This window comes from Helianthus annuus, chromosome 8 (genome assembly GCF_002127325.2).
Source record: "Helianthus annuus cultivar XRQ/B chromosome 8, HanXRQr2.0-SUNRISE, whole genome shotgun sequence".
NCBI classification, from domain to species: domain Eukaryota; kingdom Viridiplantae; phylum Streptophyta; class Magnoliopsida; order Asterales; family Asteraceae; genus Helianthus; species Helianthus annuus.
The window spans coordinates 20354734-20376133 of NC_035440.2; the positions used below are offsets into that span (position 1 = coordinate 20354734).

The 21400-nt window shown below is 34.8% G+C and overlaps 3 protein-coding genes across 3 annotated transcripts; 1 reads left to right on the forward strand and 2 right to left on the reverse strand.

The window, feature by feature from the left end:
- Positions 1-3778: 3778 nt before the first annotated feature.
- LOC118480923 (putative B3 domain-containing protein At2g27410) lies at positions 3779-4651 on the forward strand. Its single transcript, XM_035975923.1, has 2 exons — positions 3779-3976; positions 4070-4651. Exons 1-2 carry the CDS (start codon positions 3779-3781, stop codon positions 4649-4651), a joined length of 780 nt encoding a protein of 259 aa, XP_035831816.1.
- Positions 4652-6290: 1639 nt separating this feature from the next.
- LOC110872314 (protein ACTIVITY OF BC1 COMPLEX KINASE 3, chloroplastic) lies at positions 6291-11439 on the reverse strand. Its single transcript, XM_022121097.2, has 6 exons — positions 10780-11439; positions 10144-10371; positions 9704-10039; positions 8369-9111; positions 7182-7545; positions 6291-6649 (listed from the first exon to the last, which is right to left on the reverse strand). Exons 1-6 carry the CDS (start codon positions 11140-11142, stop codon positions 6521-6523), a joined length of 2163 nt encoding a protein of 720 aa, XP_021976789.1. The 5' UTR covers positions 11143-11439; the 3' UTR covers positions 6291-6520.
- Positions 11440-15609: 4170 nt separating this feature from the next.
- Positions 15610-18945, reverse strand: LOC110872313 (UDP-rhamnose/UDP-galactose transporter 2). The gene is made up of 5 exons (XM_022121096.1): positions 18579-18945; positions 17752-17936; positions 17456-17656; positions 16262-16429; positions 15610-16169 (listed from the first exon to the last, which is right to left on the reverse strand). Exons 1-5 carry the CDS (start codon positions 18709-18711, stop codon positions 15816-15818), a joined length of 1041 nt encoding a protein of 346 aa, XP_021976788.1. The 5' UTR covers positions 18712-18945; the 3' UTR covers positions 15610-15815.
- Positions 18946-21400: the final 2455 nt, after the last annotated feature.

Here is a 21400-nt window from a genome sequence, read left to right on the forward strand (position 1 = left end):
ATGTCTTGATTGTAAATTTTGTATGAATTTGTTAGACAATCAATTGAATATTCGGTATGTATTTGATATAAATGTTAACTATCGATTATAAATGGTTTGTGTCAATGATCTTTACGACGCAACGCACGCGGACATCATACTAGTTTTATAAATATATAACTTAGGGGTTGTTTGACAACTTCAGGATGGTTAAGTACTGAACTAGTAAGAGGTCTGAACCATTAAGTCTTGAACCAGTAAGAAGTCTTGAACCAGTAAGAAGTCTGAACCATTAAGTCTTAATCGTTCAGAGAGAAACGTCTGACCAATTCAGATTGAATGTCTTAACCATTCAAACTCAGTATAATGCTTAACCATTCAGAGACAAATGTCTGAATCATTCAGATATCTGCTCGCGAAACAAACAGTCTGAACCATTAAATGTTGAACTAGTAAGAGGTCTGAACCATTAAAAGTCTTATTAAAACAGCCACTTAGTGATATCCAGTGGTATGGTATAATTATAATTATAAGTATTACTACTATACCGATTTGGACAACACCTACTTTTCTTATATCACTTTAATATTATTAATCCAAAAGAAATCTTAAAGTCTTATAGCAACTTTTTATTTGAGTATCATTGTTGCAGATTACATATTATAATCAAGATATCACTGCAACATAATCTAGAATCTGTCAGATTTTTCTAAAATCTAACATATTTTTTAAGATTCCACGTTCTTTCATTATTTGATCTATCATGTTAGTCAGCTTCTACACAGTATATGTAAATATAGATATATTATCACAGTAACTTATCTACAAGGTGTCTTTAAAAGAAACTATCCTTAATTGTAAATTAGAAAGGAGTTTGGTTTGTGTTGTTTAAACTTAAATTAATTAGTCCAGCAAAGTATTTTAAATGTGTTTTTTGTTCAAACTACTGAGATTATGTGCATGATGTGGCGAGAATTCAGCTGGTATTGTTTGGGTTCCTTACGCGTAGAGAATTTGATCTGTATCATTTCGACTTGTTACGGTATCGTTATAGCGTCGATATTCGATAGAATACCAATAATAACAATAGGAAACAGCAAACAAATTAGGTAAATAACAAAAGTAAAAAAAAGTAAAAAATAAAAAGAAATGGTAAAAAATGGTAAAAAAGAAAGTTAAAAAATGTGAAAAAAATGTAAAAAAGAAAGGGGGATGGAGGGGAAAAATTCTTACTTAAGTAATGTAGATTTCTTTTATAATCGCAAATGGACGCTACCCACTTAGTTATATTGGTGTTTTAAATTGAGTAGACTCTAATTTGATCACCACAGTCGTCTTACGGGACATACAAAACGGGTTCTAAAGGACAAGTGGAATGTAAAGGGTCCTATGAGACAAGGGGAAAGTAATGGGTCCTACAAGACATGTGGAATGAAATACTGATATCTTACGATACGTTACGTTATGCTGCGTGATGTTATGTTATAATAGGATAGGTTACGTAACGTTATGCTATGGATATGTTGTATGTGATAGTTTTATTGTTGCTTGTGAAAGCTAGAAGTCACTTAGCACAACGAGCTAAAGAACTATTGGTTGAGGAGCCACATTATACATATATTAAAATTAGAAGCTAATTAATAGTAATTTTAATATTATAATAATATATGGTTTCTTAATATTTTTATTATTTTAATATTATAATAATTATACATATATTAAAATTAAAAGCTAATTAATAGTAATTTTAATATTATAATAATATATGGTTTCTTAATATTTTTATTATTTTAATATTATAATAATAGTAATTTTCTTTACTTTTTAACTTTAATAAACTTTTTAATATTACAGGTTGGGATAAGCTTGGTGTCAACTGGTATTGAGCCAGTACTGGTATTGAAAATACCGGTACAGACCTGTTCGGTATCAGTACATGAAGGTAAAAATCGGCACTAGTACAGAAAACGTCAAAAGTTGGTGTCGATTTGATATTGGAAATCTTTTGGTTCGGGAAATTCAATGTTGCTACCCGGTACCATTTGCTCATCCCTGATCACGGGCACCGTACTAACAACAACGGTATCATACAACTTTTTTTTGTTGATTTTCTTCAACTTTTAATTTGTTTTATTTTTTTAGTTTCAGGGGTAGGTATGAACTCGGTGCCAACCGATACAGAATCGGTGCTGATACCCAAAATACCGGTTACGGTATATAAAGGTAAAAAACGGTAGTGAACCGGTACCAGGAACGCCAAAAGTCGGTACCGAATTGGTACTTAAGATCTTTCGGTTCGGCAAATTCGGTACCGGTACCTAGAACCATTTGTTCTTCTCTGACCACGGGTTTCATACAAACAACATCGTTACCATACAATTTTTTTGGTTGATTTTCTCTCGGTTATCTTTTAGTGTTTTTTTTTTCTCCATTTTTTTATTCTTGTCAGCAGTTTTGTTCGCAACGCTCCCGTAGTAATTTCAAAACACATGTAAACACAGACTAAATAACAAAAGAAATTCACCGCAACGCGGCAAACTTCTTTAAACCTAGTTATATTCATAAATAATCCAAAACTTGAAAAAAATAGTTGTTTATATTATTTCAAATTACCTATATATTAAAGACAAAGGTTGGTGGACCTTTATCTTTAATTCCTTAACTTTTATAAAAATACACATTTTAGCCCCTACACATTTACTCCTTTCAATTTTTATATATCACAATTCCAACCCCTACACTTTTACTTTCTAACCCCTTATACTTTTAATTCTTTCACTTCAAACTCTCAAACTAAGTTAGTTATACATTTTTGGTAATTGACAACTTTGATCTACTAATTTTTTCTACTTAATAACTTTACGTCTCATTTTATTTTAATTGCTTTTACGACTTTGAACCATAGCGTAACACATTAATATGCTATTTTTTTTATCTATGTCTAACCATGTTAATGTCTAAATTACTTTTACGACTTTCCACGGTTGCCTACAATATTGTTACAACTTTTCACCGCAATGAGCGAGCCATACTTATATATATATATATATCTAATGACGTTAATGTCACGAACGTACCGTGTGTAACAAAGTCAAACACGTGTAATGTCACGTGCGGACGTTACACGTTATTGTCATCATTGTACATTGTAACCACAATGTTTATATAGGTTACACTGAGTTTGATCGGATACGTCAAACACATGTTTTATGTGGTCAACGCATCACATAACGTGTCGTCAACTATAAACAACTAAGGTGTCGCGGACGTAACGCTCTGTGTATCGCAATTTTAACGTACCTGTTATTTTAAATTCACGTTTCAACATAAACAACTCACGTTTTGACACAAACTTTTTCCTCAGGCGAGTCTGGTAAAAAAGAATACGTTTTTTACTTATTTTGTGTACGTTCGTAAACTGTATTCGAAAGCGAGTCTGGTCAAATATAATACGTTTTCGTTCAACGGCGACGTAATTTTTTTCAGTAAAGAGTCGGGTCAAATATAAAATATAAATACGAGTTAATTTAACTTTCGACGTCGCCGCAACGCGCGGCAGGTCAAAATCCTAGTATATGATCAAAATAAAAGATATTTATCTCATTAATTGTACCCTATAATCCCGCATCCTGTATCTATTCACGTATCTAAACCCACCATATGTTATCCATCACAATTAATTCCAAACCCTCTTTCTTTCTATACGATCTCCTGCATTCTTCATAATCCATAAACCCTCTTTCTTTCTATACGATCTCCTGCATACATTCTTGATCATCAATAAACTCAAGAAACATTCATGGAGGATACACTTGTTCTCATCAAGCATGCTAACTTCATACCAGAAGATTCATTGAGAAGAAGACGTAATCAAAGAATATTAACGACAGAAAACAATAAATACATGCGAAAGATCGAAGAACTAGCGAATGAATGGTTAAGATTCTTTCGCGATAAGGAGTTACAAGAAGAAAAAAACAAGTCCATTGTGAAGGAAGTAAGTTTTTTTTTCTTATTACTTTTGAAACGACAAATATTAATTTTACTCTACTTTACTTTACACTAATTATTTTTTATTAATTTTGTGAAGGAGGTAAGTGCTGAGCGGTTAAGAAAGTCAAAGGGGAAGCGTCCACAGTCAACAACATCCGTTGTGAAGAACGTGAGTAAAAAACGAAAGGTACCAAAAAAGGGAGAGCGTCCACCCGTGGTGACCAACGAGATAACCCAACGGTTAGACGAGTTCATCGTGAGCGAGATGAATGGGACGGACGTGAAACTCGTGATTCAGAAGACGTTGTACAAGTCGGATACACTGAAAACTCAAAACAGGTTAAACATGCCGTTTAACCAACTGCAGACGAATAAGTTCTTGACGGAGGATGAAAGACAAATTGTTGAGTCGTATGTTCCCAAAGAGAACAACATTGAGGTTTCGTTGTTGGGGCCAACGTTGGAGATGTACAAGTTGAAGTTGGAACTGACAATGTGGCCTATGCTTAGTACCTACAACTACGTGTTGAAGACAAACTGGTACCAGTTTTGGTTTGATAATAAAAAACATTTGAAGGAGGGTTCAAAGATTCAAGTATGGTCGTTTCGTCGAGATCAACAGTTGTGTTTTGCGATCGTGTGTGTCGAGAAACCAGGTGGCAAAGGCGACGTGGTTTAATTTTTTTTGAACGGTCAAAAAAGCGAAACCGCGACTAGCAAGAAAGTAGCCAGAAAACAATTGAAACTCAAAACAAATGATATAATTCGTTGAAGATTATTAGTTTTTTACATTCGTTTATTTTATTTGAAGCTTTAAACATTCAATATAATTCTTTTATATGTTTGCTCAAATCTGTTATGAACCTATGAATGAATATATGACTATTGATTCGTTGTTTTTAATAGTTTATAAATTACAAATTTCACCAACCGGATCCGTTGACAAATTTTAATTTTGTATTTCTTTATATTTTTCTTAGTGGGAAGGGACACCCAAGGGCGGTGCTTTTGCCCCGACCAATCAAATCCCGACATGTCAGAATTCTTAGAAATTACCCTTAAACCACAATATACAGTCGGCGCCTTACCCATGAAGGTGTTTGTTCCCCTTAAAATGTTTTACATGTTGGCCTCTTCTAAACCCGGGCCGTTTAAATTTTGTTATTCTTTTAAGTTTCACATATTCGACCGGTTTAAAGTTTCAATTTTACAATTCTTTGATATTCTTTATAACAACTTGGTGATTGCTGATTAAAGATTTAGGGGTGTGTATGGGTTGGTTTTGGCCTAAAACCATAATTAAGATGTCGTTTAACGGATATTTGTAGCGGTAACTGGTTAGTTAAATCAGCCTTGGTTGATTATAAGTGTTATTGATGGCCAGTTAACCGTGAACTAGACTTCGTCATGATTTATGGATATTTATGGGTAGGTTAAAAGGATAAATTCTCTGTAAAAACTAAATACACAATGTACTAGATTTTGCTAGTTAATATGTGGTTTAACGTTTTTACGTCGTTTATTTTTTTCCTGTTTGACAAGTCCGCTACAACGTGTGGGTCTTAAATCGACTTAATTATTATTTTCTATGTTTTACGCTGCAGTCTAGTTTTTTCACATTAACACATCATAACTTCAGTATTATTTGTCGCTAACAATAGTGTGGCATTTGTACTATTCGGTAAATCTAGTTTCTTTTAAAGAAGTTTTATTGTTGGGACAATTGTTATCTTTTTTTAAGACTTAAGAATATGTTTTGGATGGTCATGTCTTGTATGAATTGTTTTCTAGTACGGTTTGAATGACAATTAATTAGTTTGACAGCTATGTGCCAAGAGTAAATCCAACGGACAAGACCCCTGGAGGGGCGTTTCATGTCTGTTTAAATAAAGATTGTTATTTTTATAATAAAAAAAAAATCACAATGTTCAATAATCGATAGTTAAACCTTAAACCTTCATCAAAAGCACTTTATTCAGTTTCAGTCAATAACTAATGTTCATAACACAATCGCACTCTCACTCAAAATTCTACATACTAGTAATCTTGGTTAGGCTATCAAGTAAAATTAAACCTAACAAAATTCTAACTCTGATTAATGCTTAACATGAGTCGTCATCATCATCATACTCAGTAAATCCCACCAATAGCAAAGCTAAGGTAGAGTCTGAGAAGGGTAAGATGTAGAGAGCCTTACCTCTACTCTGTAGGAATAGAGAAGCTGCTTCCAGTGAGACCCCGGCTCGTAATGCTTAACATGAATGTAAATCCATAAATGTTCCTATAGTTTATAGAGATGTAGAAGTGTTCTCATCAGGTTCAAGTAAACTATGTAAATATCATTCTTAACAGATGTAATGGTTCAATACTCATGATCATGAGAACAATATCCATTTGCTTGTATGAGAGGTTTATCTTTCACAAATGTCCGACGTTACAACCATCTTCTGTTACTTATATTATACACATTGAAAGAATGCTATCATTATCGGACATTCAAACTGTAATCCCAGATGTAGTTATATGATGATGATCAAATGTGCTGCTGCTATACAGATGGTGCACGAGCCGTTGCGGGTGACCGCAGAACCTGTTGCAGCATACGTGCGGCCAAACGCTGTGTAATTCCACCAAATACGCGCCCTCCAAGATTTCTTGCCTCGGGTTCTTGAAGTACCTGATTATGATTCATTTACACATCATATCATGCAAGATGATCAAATGGGTTAAACTAACTGTTTTATAAAGCAAAGTAAAATATCATTTTCGTCCCTGAGATTTGGTCAGTTTTGCGACTTTCGTCTAAATGTTTGGTTTTCCGCATACGGGTCCAAAAGGTTTGAAATCTTGCCATTTTCATCTGACTCGTAAACTCCATCCTTTTTTCTCTGTTAAGTCAGGGGTATTTTCGTCTTTTTTGTTAGCTTAAATGGCAATTCGGTCACGGATTCAGTCAGGGGTATTTTAAATGCTTGAACATAAGGTGAAAAAGACCGAATTGTCCTTTAAGTTAACAAAAAATATGAAAATACCTCTAACTTAACAAAGAAAATGGATAGAGTTAATGAGCCGGATGAAAACGGCAAGATTTCAAACCGTTCGGATCCAGATGCGGAAAAACAAACCTTTGGACAAAAGCAGCAAAACTGGCCAAACCTCGGAGACGAAAATGGCATTTTACTCATAAAATGAATTATATTTTAGCATACCTGTAGAATAGGCTGTAGGATTGCAGGATCAATATTATCGGAGGACCGTAAAAGCCCCCATATTCTTAAAACTTGTGCTCTAAGCTCCATCATGCTCTCGATCTCAGCATCGGTCATGGGGATACCGATTCCATTCCCATTGGGAAGAAAAGACTTCAACGGACCCGGAATGGAATTGTATGTGTCAATCATGGTTCCAATTGTGATTGCTTCGGTTACTCGAATAGCTTCTTTGATAACTAACGACCTCAGTTCTTCACCTTCTGGATCCAATAACAGTTTCAAAACAGGTTGTAAAGCCTCTTTTGCGGAGAAATCTCGATCCTGTTTCCCCTGCACAAGTAGGTTTTCAAGCCTATTCCACCTGTTTGGAAACCAAAACCAAGAAAAATGTTGATTTGGGCTATGTTTTATCTCAAACGGATCAATTAAAACAGCTGAAAATGGAACGAGTCAACATGTTGAAACTTGAAAGTCATCTAAAGTCTAGTTGTGATGCTTATAATCTCCTAAATCATTGTATCCATACATTCATAATTTTAGATGTTAGGTTTAAAAGGACAATTTCATATATATTCTTTTAAATTTCATAATACCATATTTACCCTTTTAGAACAGCAAAAAAAACATATTTACCCGTTCCATAGGAAATAAAATAACATGTTTAACTGAATAAACAAAAAAACATCATGCACACAAACGACTCAAAGAAATAACATTGTTTCCCTAATTATTTATTCAGCGAAGAAGCAGTTCTGTTATTGTTATAAGTAACTACCTATATTTAATATAGGGTTAATTACATTTTTCGTCCTTGTGGTTTGTTGAAATTAACCATCTCAGTCCATTAGTTTAATAATCGCCAAAACAGTACCAGTACTTTCACTTTTGTAACAATTATAGTCCACCTCCGTTAACTCCATCCAATCTACCGTTAAGTTTTTGGTGAAAAGACTAACGGTAAATTGGATCGGGTTAATGAAGGTGGACTTTAACTGGTACAAAAGTGAAAGTACTGGTACTGTTTTGGCAATTTTTAAACTAATCCACTGTAATGGTTATTTTCAACAAACCACAGGGACGAAAAACGTAATTAACTCTTCAATATATTAAGGAATGAACAAATATGATATATTTGGTGTAGTTAAGAGGTAATTAAGATATGAAATTTTGAACGATCCTTGTACCTGAACTTTCCATCCTTGAATAGTAACTCAATTAGGGCATCTCTTAAATACGGGTTTGGATCCGTGAGCAATCTTTTAGCAAAATACGGGTACGAAGCAGCTAACACCTTAAAATTCGGGTCGGCATAAAGAGCTAAACCTTCTAGAACCGTAAGTGACCTTAATATTAACGCATAATAAGCAGGTACATTAAACGGATACTGATAAAGAACCGCACCAAGCCCATCCACAATCGTTTTAAAATTAAGCTCACTAACAGTCGAATTTAACGCATCGTCAAAAAAGTTCCTAAGTGCCGGTACAATCGGGGTCACGTCTACTTCAGGTGCCAAAAAATCTAAGGCATAATAATCACGAGCCATTGCTTCGTAATCCCGATTGACCATGTGAACCACATGACCAATTATCGCAAATCTTGCTTCTTCCGGTGTTTCACTCATCATTCCAAAATCGAGAAACGCGAGTTTTCCTTCCGGTGTGGCTAAAAGATTTCCCGGGTGTGGGTCCGCATGGAAATAACCGTATTCAAGTAACTGTCTAAGGCTGCACTGGATCCCTGTGTTGACCAAATCCAAGACTTTTAACCCTTGACCTTCAATTATCGCTTGCTCGTTTAGTTTGACCCCGTCAACCCAATCCATTGTTAGAACTTTTCCACTTGTGTAATCCCAATAAATGTCGGGAACGAGTACTTCTTCTTTATCGGCGTATAATTTTTTAAATCTTCTTGCATTTTGTCCCTCCTGCACACACCTGTCGAAATTAACATTCAAACCCACACGGCCCTATAACGGGTTACCATACCAATACCTTATTTTGAGTAAAATGCCATTTTAGTCCCTGGGGTTTGGCCGGTTTTGCAACTTTCGACCAAAGGTTTGTTTTTCGCATCTGGATCCAAAAGGTTTGAAATCTTGCCATTTTCATCCAGCTCAATAACTCCAAACTTTTTTCTCCGTTAAGTCATGGGTATTTTCGTCTTTTTTGTTAACTTACAGGGCAATTCGGTCTTTTGAATACTTGTACATTATGCTAAATGATTGTACATAAAGTGAAAAAGACCGAATTGCCCTTTAAGTTAACCAAAAAACGGAAATACCCAAGAAAACGAAGAAAAACGGATGGAGTTAACGAGCCGGATGAAAAGGGCAAGATTTCAAACCTTTTGGATTCAGATGCGGAAAAACAAACCTTTGGATGAAAGTCACAAAACTGGCCAAACCTCAAGGACGAAAATGGCATTTTACTCACCTTATTTATGTACTTTTTATACCTTATTCAAACACTCCAGCTAATGAGATTTGAGAGCATACATTATTAGTAAAGAAAACCAACCTGGACATAATTGAGCTCTTGATAAACTCTTCTTGCAAATTCGTCGATTAAGGCAACAACATCACTGCTAATAAAGTCAACATATTTGTTTATAAGGAAACCTAGACCCCTTATGAGGTAAAAGTCTAGCCCGATTGCTTCTTCAATACCGGGCCTCTGCACCTTCACAGCAACAAATTGGCCCGAATACTTAAGTTGGGCTTTGTAAACTTGACCCAAACTGGCTGCAGCAATTGGAGATGATGATATTGATGAGTAAATTGAATCGAGTGAAAGCCCTAGCTCTTTTTCAATACATGCAAATGCTTCTGCGTCTGGAAACGTTGGTAAAGCATCCTGCTCAATCATGTAGATAGTTTCAAGCATACATATGCAAACAACAAAAGCCATCACAAACCAAACGCATTCAAACCCGAAAGAAAACAAACAATCTGTCATACCTGAAGTTCAGAAAGCTCCTCAAGAAACTCGGGTGGGCAAAGATCAGGTCGAGTTGAAAGCCCCTGACCGATCTTAACAAAAGTAGGACCTAACCTTGTAAAAGTCTCCCTTAACTCAACGGCTCTAGCTCTTCTGTTCTGTTCCAGTTGACCTTGCAATTGGTCAACCCATAGTTTCACTCCAAATGAACCTAATCCCATTAGGATCTGCAGAGTCCTCCGTAACACCTGAATTCGATTTACAAATTTGTAAAAAAGTTCGTATGAACAAATTGAAATTAGTCAAATTACCAGTGTGTATCTTCAAATTTCACCAATAATTGCACAATTTCGAGTTATAGTTAGGTTAAATAATAATAAAATTGGTCAAATTACTGGCGTGTATCGTCAATTTCCACCAATAATTTCATAATTTTGAGTATGATTAGTTTCAATAATAATAAAACCGGTCAATATACCAGTGTGTATCTTCAATTAACACACTAATTTCATAATTTAGAGTTATAATTAGGTTAAACAATAACAAAACTGATCAAATCACCAGTGTTTATCTTCAATTCACACAATAATTTCATAATTTCGAGTTATAAACTTACAATTAGGTCAAACAATAACAAAATTGAGGAAACTCATCACCTTAAACGGACGAGAAGCGTATTTGAGCTTAATAAGTTCAGGACTGTAAACAGAAGCGTTGACTGCACGCGCCAAGGCCTTCGATTCAGCTTGAATATCATCTGCTCTGTTTCTAGATGCCGGAACTATAGAAGACACACCGGAGTTCAATTCCGGTACGGCACCATTAATATTGTTATTATTACCTCTAGCCGGAGGTAAAGACCTAGGTCTAGCTTCCTCAACCAGAGCAGCAAATATAGGTTTTGATCTGAATCTGGTCCGACATTTAGAACCGGCGGTGGTTGTTGATTTGTTCCGGTAGAAAACCGAGGGGTTTCCTGGTGCGGTGGTGGATGCTGGTGATAACGTCACCGTGCTCATTATCCACGGTGGTTTGTGGTGGTTGAGGGTGGTTGAAAAAATAAAAAATGAAATTTGTGTGGAAATTTGCTGGCTAAAATGGGATGGGGAGGGTGGTTTTCATATGGTGTACGTGTTTACTTACCCGTCAGTACCATCTTTGCTTCTTCCATCAAAATTCTCATATAATATTTAGCAAATATATGGTGTATGTTGTTACCATTATGCGTCCCCTATTGACCGGTCAACCTTTCAATTATCAAGGTGAAAATTAGAAATACTTAATCTCACAATTGAGGTTGGTCATATGGAAAAACTCCCTCTCGCTACGACGAGATTAACGATGTTATATATTACAGGATGCGTCACCCTCTCTCTAACAGAGGGGGATTGGCGTCACCCTCTCTCCTCCACATCAACATGTATGGCTTCTTTCCTCTCTCTCCCCGTGGATGCACATCCCCACCCCCCTTTATGCGCCACCTGAAGCTAGTGTGAACTAATTTCACCATCCCTCTCTCCTCGCAACATCCACTAGGCCTGTCTTCCCTCCTTCGTCTCTTTTATGTCGATCGACATATTGTTTCAACGCCATCACGTTGGAGACGCTCTTAGTATTTTTCGAAATTATTATTACCTTATGATATTATTTAATAATTCCGTTATAGATAATTTTTCCTGGTTTGAAAAATCTGCGAATGTAATTGCAAAAGCGTTGATAGTAATTTTTTTAATACACCTTTTATTTTGATAACGACTAAAACTCTTTTACCTAACTTATAACGACATATGATTAAGAATCTAATCTCACTACCAAATTCAAACATTTGGGATGTTACCCCAATTTAATGTTGGGTTGTTTTTCAATATCATGTCAATTTATCAATTATTGCTAAGAGGGACCGTTCTATGTTTATGGCTGATGAGGCATGTGAGTGTAAACAAGAAAGTACATGAAATAAATAGCCCATTTCTGCTTAGGGGATATGTTAACTACTATAACAAATATTATTTTTTATTTTTTATTTGTGTGTCTCATAAGAAAGTACAAGAAATAAATAGCCCATTTCTACTTAGGGGATATGTTAACTACTACAACAAATATTACCTTTTTCTTTATTTTTGTGTCTCATATCAATACATGATAATCGGAAGAAGACTCTTTTTTCCTACGTGGTAGAGGTAAGGTTATATACATCTTACCCTCCTCAGGTCCTACTTTAGCTTTGCTATTGATAGAATTTACTGAGTATGATAATGATGATGATATCTATACATAATAATAAATAGAAATAAATTTTGGCCACTTGTTGTCCACTTATGCTATTAAGTGTCACGTGACAACCTCTTAATCCATTGTTATTGTGTTTAAGAGGGAAAACACAAGGATTAGATCACAACAAATGGTTTAAGTTTGCTAATTGAATCTTGAATATATATTTAAATCTTTTTTTAATTATGAACTAAAATTTGATGTTAAAAGCGTTAGGCTAAAGGGTGTGGGAGCATAGATTGGGTCATTAATCGCCACATATGATTATTAATGGATTATTAGACCATGCGTAGTGGTATGTGATCCGACGTGATTCTCCCCCAAACACGCCCAAAAATGCTCCCCCCCCACCCCATGGCGTGATTGAGCGTGATTTAGCAAAAATGCCCTCCGGACGTGCTTTGAATCATGCTAAATAGCAAATTGGTTGGCCAATCAGATGTATCCCTCTTTTTCTTGGCCAATCCCCTTTTTTTGGTTAGTTTTTTTATTTAATTCTTTACACATTTTAACATAATACCCACATCCCCACTACATCCATTTTAGAAAAAAACGCTCAATAATGCCCCTTGCTGACAGGACTACCACATGGCGGAAAACGCCCAAGGGTGGGGGCATTATTCACCCTTACCACTAGGCATGGTCTTACACCACCTCATTGCTTCATCCACAATCGTTGGCATAGATTAAACCATGGAAACCATTAGCCTCCTTTCCTTTTTTTAATTTTTATTTTTCATTTTCACAAAAATAAATTAAAATAAAAAAAAATAGTGGTTTGGTTCATGACCACGCTCTTAGGGTAGTGGTTTTGGATGATGAATTAGAACTGAGTGACATGACGCTGATGTGGAGGATTATGGTGACCATGAGGGTCATGACCACACCCTATGTCATTAACATTAAAAACAAATATAGTAACTAATTTTTTCCTTAATTATCAATTGCTTTGAATTTATAAAATTTGAAATAGTAAATGGTTTCGACTCTAATTCAAATTCAAATTTCATAATTAATTATTTCCTTATTACAAAATTTGATTTAAAATACGTAAGTGTTTCATTAAAATTAAAAACAAATATAATATTTATATATTTCCTAACTTATCAAATAATTATAATTTTTTTTATCAAAATGTATATAGTAGGAAATCATTTTTCGAGTTTAATTTAAATTTAAATTCAGTAACTAATAATAAGTTTAAACCAAATTTGATTTAACTAAACAAGTTTGAACTAAATTTAATTTTTTTAAATGGCTATATGGATCTACTGGTTGGGCTTTCGCACTAAACATCAATTTTTAATAAGCATAATCATCTCATTAACATTAAAATCAAAATTAGTAATAGAACATTTCTTTCATTTAAGCTTTTATGTCAGCACTGTTAAATAGTATAATTTTATGTGAGAACATCTGTATCATACACAGGACTTAAACTAGTATTATCATATATGCAGTGGCTGATCCCGAACTTTTAAATAGAGGAAGCCGGGAGTTTTAAAGAAAAAAAATAGGCGGGGGAGGAGGGGGACTCAATACATATAAAATTTTCAAAAATTTTAAGTAAAATTAAGATTTCGAAGCGAAAAAACAGGGGGGCTTCCCCAATCCTAACTAAGATTTTCCCCTGCATATATGTATACTTATAGAATATAATGAAAAAAAATATTTTCGATAAAAGTACAAAAAAACCACTAGGCACTTGAGGCGAAAGAAAGCTTGCGATGAAAAAGAAAATTGTAGTAAGGATAAGGCTGAGCAGGGCACCCTCGGTGACTCCCTTCGGGGACCAAAGTTGCCGAGCGGGTATGGTGCCGCCATCCAAGAGGGGAGCAATTTCGGGGACCAATTTCGGGGAGGAGGCACCGATTTAGGAAGGAGAGAGAAGGTGGGCCACCCTTTTTTTCAACCAATGAAAACTTTTCTTTTTCTTCTTTTTTTTTTTTGAATAAAAAAAACAATTCCCCTAAGAGGGGTGCACCCCGTACATTTTTGGACAAGAGGGAAGTTATAGAGGGGAAATGACATGGCAACGTATGATTGGGTTACAAAAAGTTTCCCCTCACCTCATTAGGGGGGTGCCCCCTTCACCCTAAGAAATGAGAGTATGATACATGTATTTAGAGGTGTTAAGATAGGTTGCCCGGTTCGATTGGATAACCTGGTTTTCTAGCACTGCCAAAACGTGTCCCACGAAAACTTGCTTATCGGTTTAACTTATTTAAACGTGATAGAAACAATATTATTATAATGATAATATAAAACTATGAATAAACAATTTAACAAGTGTTATATGTTACAAATGACTTTAGACGACTTTTAATCTTATTTGACACAAGTCACACATCCCAAATTACGACATCTCATATCAAGTGATTGTAGATCTTAAACAACTTATGGTTGCTTCTTTAAAAAAAAAACCATTCTTTTGGAGCAATAAAATTCTTATAGAAGGGTTGGATTCTGCCTCAAGGTTTACTATAATGGTGGTCTTTTGATCTATTTTTTTCTTTCTCATACATGATACAACCATGTTTTTCATTCGGATTTCGATTTTGATTTGGTTTGTTTAGGAATACGTTTATTTGGGTTTTCTGTACAATGTAAACAGTTGAACTTTATGATTTGCTAAAAAGCCAACATCTATCACTTGGTTTACTTTTGTGATAAGCATGGTTGAAGCCATTGTTAAATTCGAGCTTATAACAGTCTGACAACGCCATTGTTGAATTCGAGCTTATAACAACTTTTAACTCAAACTGAAGTCTGTCTTAGTTGTCGTCGCATGAGAACAAGCGAGGCTATTCATGAATCGTTAAAACTGACCAGACCCATCTAATTTAAAGAAGTCAGTTGAGTCAGTGAGATTTATACAGTTTGGGTTTGACAACTTAACAGTCCAACCAATGGTTCGGAACCAGACATTTAAGTTTTTAACATTATTTATTTACTTTTCATTTTTGAATTATACGGACATATATTAGTATTATTAACATTATTTACTTTTCACTTTTTAACGTTAGTAAAACAACTTTATCATTTTAGAAAATTTAATAAAAACCAACTATTTAAAATATAAAAAATCGACTCAAACCGTCTTCTTATCCAACCCAGCCAGTTTGATTTGTCATTTCTAGATTTCAAGAAGGCGTAGTTAGCGTTTCAGCCCAGAATTTTGGTCAAAACGGGCAGATCTGACCGTGAACAATAGATACAATGAAGCAAAAAGTTGATACATGTAAAATTGTTGAATTAACACAAGAATTTCTATAGTTGCATGAACAAATGAGCTTAATAGCTACATAAAAACTATAGATTCAAATTCCTCACCTTTACCATCTAATCTCTGAATGCACATCGGACAAGAACATTAACAGAAACACATTAAAGAACAAGCAAACTATAACGCGAGATCTTTCTATTTTGATTCCCCGAATTCAGGATCCCTAATTGGACCTTTCTCCAATCCATCCTTCAATAAATTCAACTCCTCTTCGGTTAAACTGTGTTTAGAATGCGGTAAGCTTTTGGTCGCCGCCTTTTCAACCTCCACCGCCCAACTATAAATCACCATACCAGCAACTGCAACAAGCATTCCGGCAATGTTCTTGAAAGTCAACTCCGAGTCAAACAACAGCCACCCTAAGGTCAATACACATACGGTTTTCATGTGACCTAAAACCTGAAATGAAACTGCTGAAAACCGCCCAATGCAGAGGTACTGGCTGATGTTGCAGAAAACCGCCAATGAGCATGATATCAGAATGAATATCTGTGATTGGTGAAGTTGAAATTAGATAGATGTATGGTTCACCGAAATAACTTGAATCTGAAATGAATGAAAATGGAGCAAGTTTTGCTTACGATTGCACCAGAAGATATGGTTTTCATGTAATTTGAGATCAGATTTCCACTTAGATAATAGTCGATAAACGGACCCAATACGAGAAGTGAGAGTGCTTGAATAGGAGCTGTTTTACTCAATAATTCAAAAGCTCCAATCGAGTATTTCTTCTGCAAGGAGCCTATAGACTGCACCGTATAATCAAATTCATTATTAAGGTATAAATATTTGAATTTTTGTAAGAGGTGCTGTTTATAAAAAAAGGATATCATGAATGCTGTATTGACTTAGGGCTGCAAACGAACATGAATCGTGTTCGTTTGTTAAGGAAATATATGTGTTCACGAACTGCTCATGAACACTTATAGAACGAGATTTTCTATACGTGTTCGTTCGTTTAGGAAATGAATGTGTTCGTGTTCGTTTGTTAATTGTAGGTAATGAACGCAAACGAATGTTCATGAACACAAAAGAATACAAACTAATGTTCATGAACACAAAAGAATACAAACTAATGTTCATGAAATAAAATAAAAATTTTAGAAATAGTAATGGACTATCGAACACAAACAACCATAAACGAACACGTTCATTTACATAAATGGACGAACGCGGCCTTTGTTCATGTTCGTTCATTTAACTAAACGAACAAAAATTATTGTTCGTGTTTGTTCATTTATTAAACGAACAAACACAAATGAACTTCCCGCCGAACGGTTCATGAACTGTTCGCTGAACGTTCGGTTCATTTGCAGCCCTATGTATTGAAGTTAACCCAAAGTTGTGAAATATGAGTTAAAGTCCCACAAATTAGATTTAAATACAAGAATATAGGTAAATTTTATTTTACTCTTAAATAATTAGTTTTGTTGCAGCACGTATGAAACTGATTATTTGACCCCTAATAATATGATCATATGAACATTAGAAAATATTATCATATATATACTAAGTTCCGAAATATGAATCCAAACACCTCCCTTTTAGGATTTTAATAATAGGGACCTCTTGACCCACCTTTAACCCTATTAGTTCAATTTTCATTATAGATCCAGATCTAGATGCAATTAAACAAATCATGGGACCCGTTATTTGCATCAACATGACATTACAGTGTCCTAATGCAACATGGAGACAACTAGTAGATATATTATATAAATTAGTAGTCAGAAAAAGAATGTTTCAAAAACATGATTAAATACACGTGTACTCACAATTTGTTGCAAGGATGTTGCCAGCACTGCTACACATGCACATATAAAACCTTTAGCATTAACCTTAACATCAGTCACGGTGCACACACCAACGCCTATAACCACCACCACAACAGCAACTTTGACTTCCTTTGAATACCGCTTGTTATGAAGAATCCATTCCATCACACAAACCACTGGAATCATGCTCAGTTTGGAAATCTACACCATAGAAAAAAATGTAAGCAATATATAAGTATAACAGCTTAAATCTTGAAATTGTAAAAGCATAATTTCATAATTCTGTAACTACATACTTGGTAAAATCCAACTGAGTTAAGCATGAGACTGAGGTTCATCCCTGTGATCGACATATTTGCAACAATCGAAAACCAAAGAAGCTCCCATAACGGAACATGCTTCGATGAAGTATATCCAGTAGAATTCGACACAAACCCCACCAGTGCAGTTACGGCAAAGTGGAATCCTGTTAATGTTGTGGCTGGAAACACCAAAATTGCACTAAATCCAATTAGTAAACACATCAAACACAAAAATAATCAATAATCAAAAGCTTGCTAGCAATCAAGACCTCATATACCTAACAATTCGGATACAATCACTTCCGTTCAATCAAGTAATCAACAATCAAAGTGAAGATCTGAGAACTTGATACTTAACTACTTAAGTTCATAGAAGTTCAACTAATCTACATAACAAAGTCAATTTTTACACAATCCGATGCAATGTAGACATCGTAAACACCATTTCGACTAATCTCTAAACTACACTCAAATTACAATAAGCAAACAGTCAACCTAACAAATCAGAGCTGAATTCTGATCTGTTAGATTTAACTTGATACTTAAGTTCATGTAACTTCAACTAATCTGTACAAATTTGATGCAATGTAGCCAACATAAACACATTTTCACCATAAACTAAACCTAAAAACACAACTGCAATCAACTAACCTCCAAACTACACTCAATTTCCAGTAATCAAACAGTTAACCTAACAAATCAGAGCTAAAACTATATCAATCAATCAAATTATGAACAACACGTTCCAGATCTACACAAACAGCAAACTAAACCGATTCAACACGAATAACAAACGAGATCTGAACAGCAAAAGAACTAACCGAACGTGAAGGAGTAGCCATTGGCGGACATGAGCTGCTTGTTGGCCATAATGATGCCGACGGAGCTGATAACGTTCATCGCCCATGCACCGACATCGGAAACCGGCGAAACTTTCTTCTCGCTCTCCGTCATCTTCTTCTTCTTCTACTCAAAATTGATGAGGAATTGAGGAAATTGTGGAGAGAAGAAGACGATTGACAGCGAGAAGAAATGGAGATTGAGGGAATAATTGCAGGAATCAATGGGGATTTGAATGAATGAATGAATGATTGAGTGAACGGTGATCTAGGTTGAATATTATTGTGATGTGGAGATGTAGACAAGATCCATTTGGGGATGACTAGTATAGTATACTAGTATTTTACCAAACTTTTCTTTCAAAAGTAGGAGGATATATGTAACTAAAAAAGTTTTTTTTTTTTTTTTTTTAGGAAATTTACGAAAATGTCAGTTGACCAACCGTGTTTTCAAATTTGTTACGTTCCTATGTCCATGGACAAACCTCTGAGCATGGGATGAGTCGGCGTATCATGTTGAAGAGTCCATATCCATCCGAAGCGTTAGTGGACTCTTTCGAAGCGTCGATGGACTCTTCCGAAGGAGCGTGATACATGGACTCTTCAACATGATACGCTGACTCATCCCATGCTCAGAGGTCCGTCCACGGACGCAGGAGCGTGACAAATTCGAAAACATGGTTGGTCAACTGACATTTTTATAATTTTCCCCTTTTTATTTCTTCTTGTTGTTTTATTAAATTAAACTTATTTAACTAAAGTTAATTATAAATATAACTTAAATTTCGTTTATCCTTGTGAATTTGTTTAGGGGTGTTTAGAATTCGTTTCAAATTTGAAAAATTCAAAATTCGATTTGGCTTGATTATCAAGAATTTATGCAACTTAGATTTATTATTAATCCAATAATAAACAAAAGATGCATAATATTATATCTGCTTTTAAATCCAATTAAACAAAAGAAGCATGACATCATATTTCGCTTTTAAAAATGAACAAGACTCCTTCCCGAAAAGCAACGAGTTTCGAGCTCTTCAAATCAACTAATAGAAAGAAGAATAATAGTATAATACTCGTCGTTTAGGAATGTTTTTTTGTCGAATTTGATAGAAAGAAACCAAATGTATTTCTGTACGTTGATGATTTTCTTATTGATTATATTTAAATAGAGTTTAGAAGATTTTTGGCATGATTTTTATGTGTGTATATATTTTTGAATATGTTTTAATGAAATAATACAAAAGCTACTCAATTTCTTAAAATGCATTTACATTTGCTACATCTAATCATATAAAAAAGTATTCTAAACGTGTTTGATTTATAGATTTAGGAAACATCATATTCAACAATGACGATTTTAATGAATTTGACCAAATAAAATTCTGGTGGTTTGACACAATGGACCTTCAACTTTGACAATCCCATTATTTTAAAGACATTAAAAGTAATTTTATTTTCTATATCAATTTGCGTTTGATGTCCACTATGTGGTTCCACGTGGACGAAAACAGTTTCAAAATGCTTGCCTGCCGACTAAATAAATGGACCATATATCATGTCTAGTTCATCATTTTGTTAGCTTTGACCCACTTTGTATTTATACGTAGATTAATTTTTAAAAAATCAGTTTTTAAATCATACCGGATTAGGCTTAAAAATGTTTCAATCGGTTGAACCAGATTGAGCTTTAGTTAACTATAATTCCATAAATTATACACATACATCCATATTTATATACACTAACTACTAGCATACACATACACACATACACATAAACATACACATGATACATCATGTATGCATGTTGACTCACTAAGACTATATATATACACACATCGTACTACTGTCAACAACAACAAAAATTTAAAGAAAACAAAAATCGAAATGACCTACCAATCTCGAACTAGAGTGATAAACTATGAATGAACAATGAAGATGGAAGTCTGGAATGAACGTCGGAGTCATGGAAGTTTGGAACAAGTCACGAACGATGGAGTGATGAAACAAGTTTTGAGTTTTGATCGTTGGTAATGGAATATTGAAAGTCGCCACTCGCTAAGTTAAAACTGGGCCGGCACCAATAAAAAGTAAAAATCCAAACCGGTACCCATATAGCGGTTTAAACCGGTATACCGGATTTTACCGGCGGTACATAGGCGAAGCGTTTGCCCTATTTGCCAGGGTATCTCATACTGCATTTACATCTTACGCTAGTAATACAGGTATAACAACTGAGTTTTTAAAACATTGGTGTAGATCAATTTTATGTTTAATTATTTTTTAATGGAGTAAACTGCCATTTTGGTCTCTGTGGTTTGGGCACTTTTGCCATTTTAGTTCAAATCTCAAACTTTTTAAATCTGGGCCCCTGTGGTTTCACTTTTATTGTCATTTTAGTCCAAAATTCAAAAACCTCTTTTTTGACTGTTGCAACCTGCCTATTTTGTCTTTTTGTTCAGGGGCATTTTTGTCCAACTGATTTTCATCTTCCTCCATTTACATAACTTCATCCTTACCCACCCCCCTTTGCATATACACTGCTTCTGCCCCAACCCTCTTCGCCAATTCGACTAAAACCGACTCGGGTTTACCGACCCGAACGACAAAATAGGCAGGTTGCAACAATCAAAAAGAAGGTTTTTGAATTTTGGACTAAAATGACAATAAAAGTGAAACCACAGGGACCCAGATTTAAAAAGTTTGAGATTTGGACTAAAATGGCAAAAGTACCCAAACCACAGGGACCAAAATGACAGTTTACTCTTTTTAATGGGTTATATAAAAATAGCCCAAATAAGATTTTG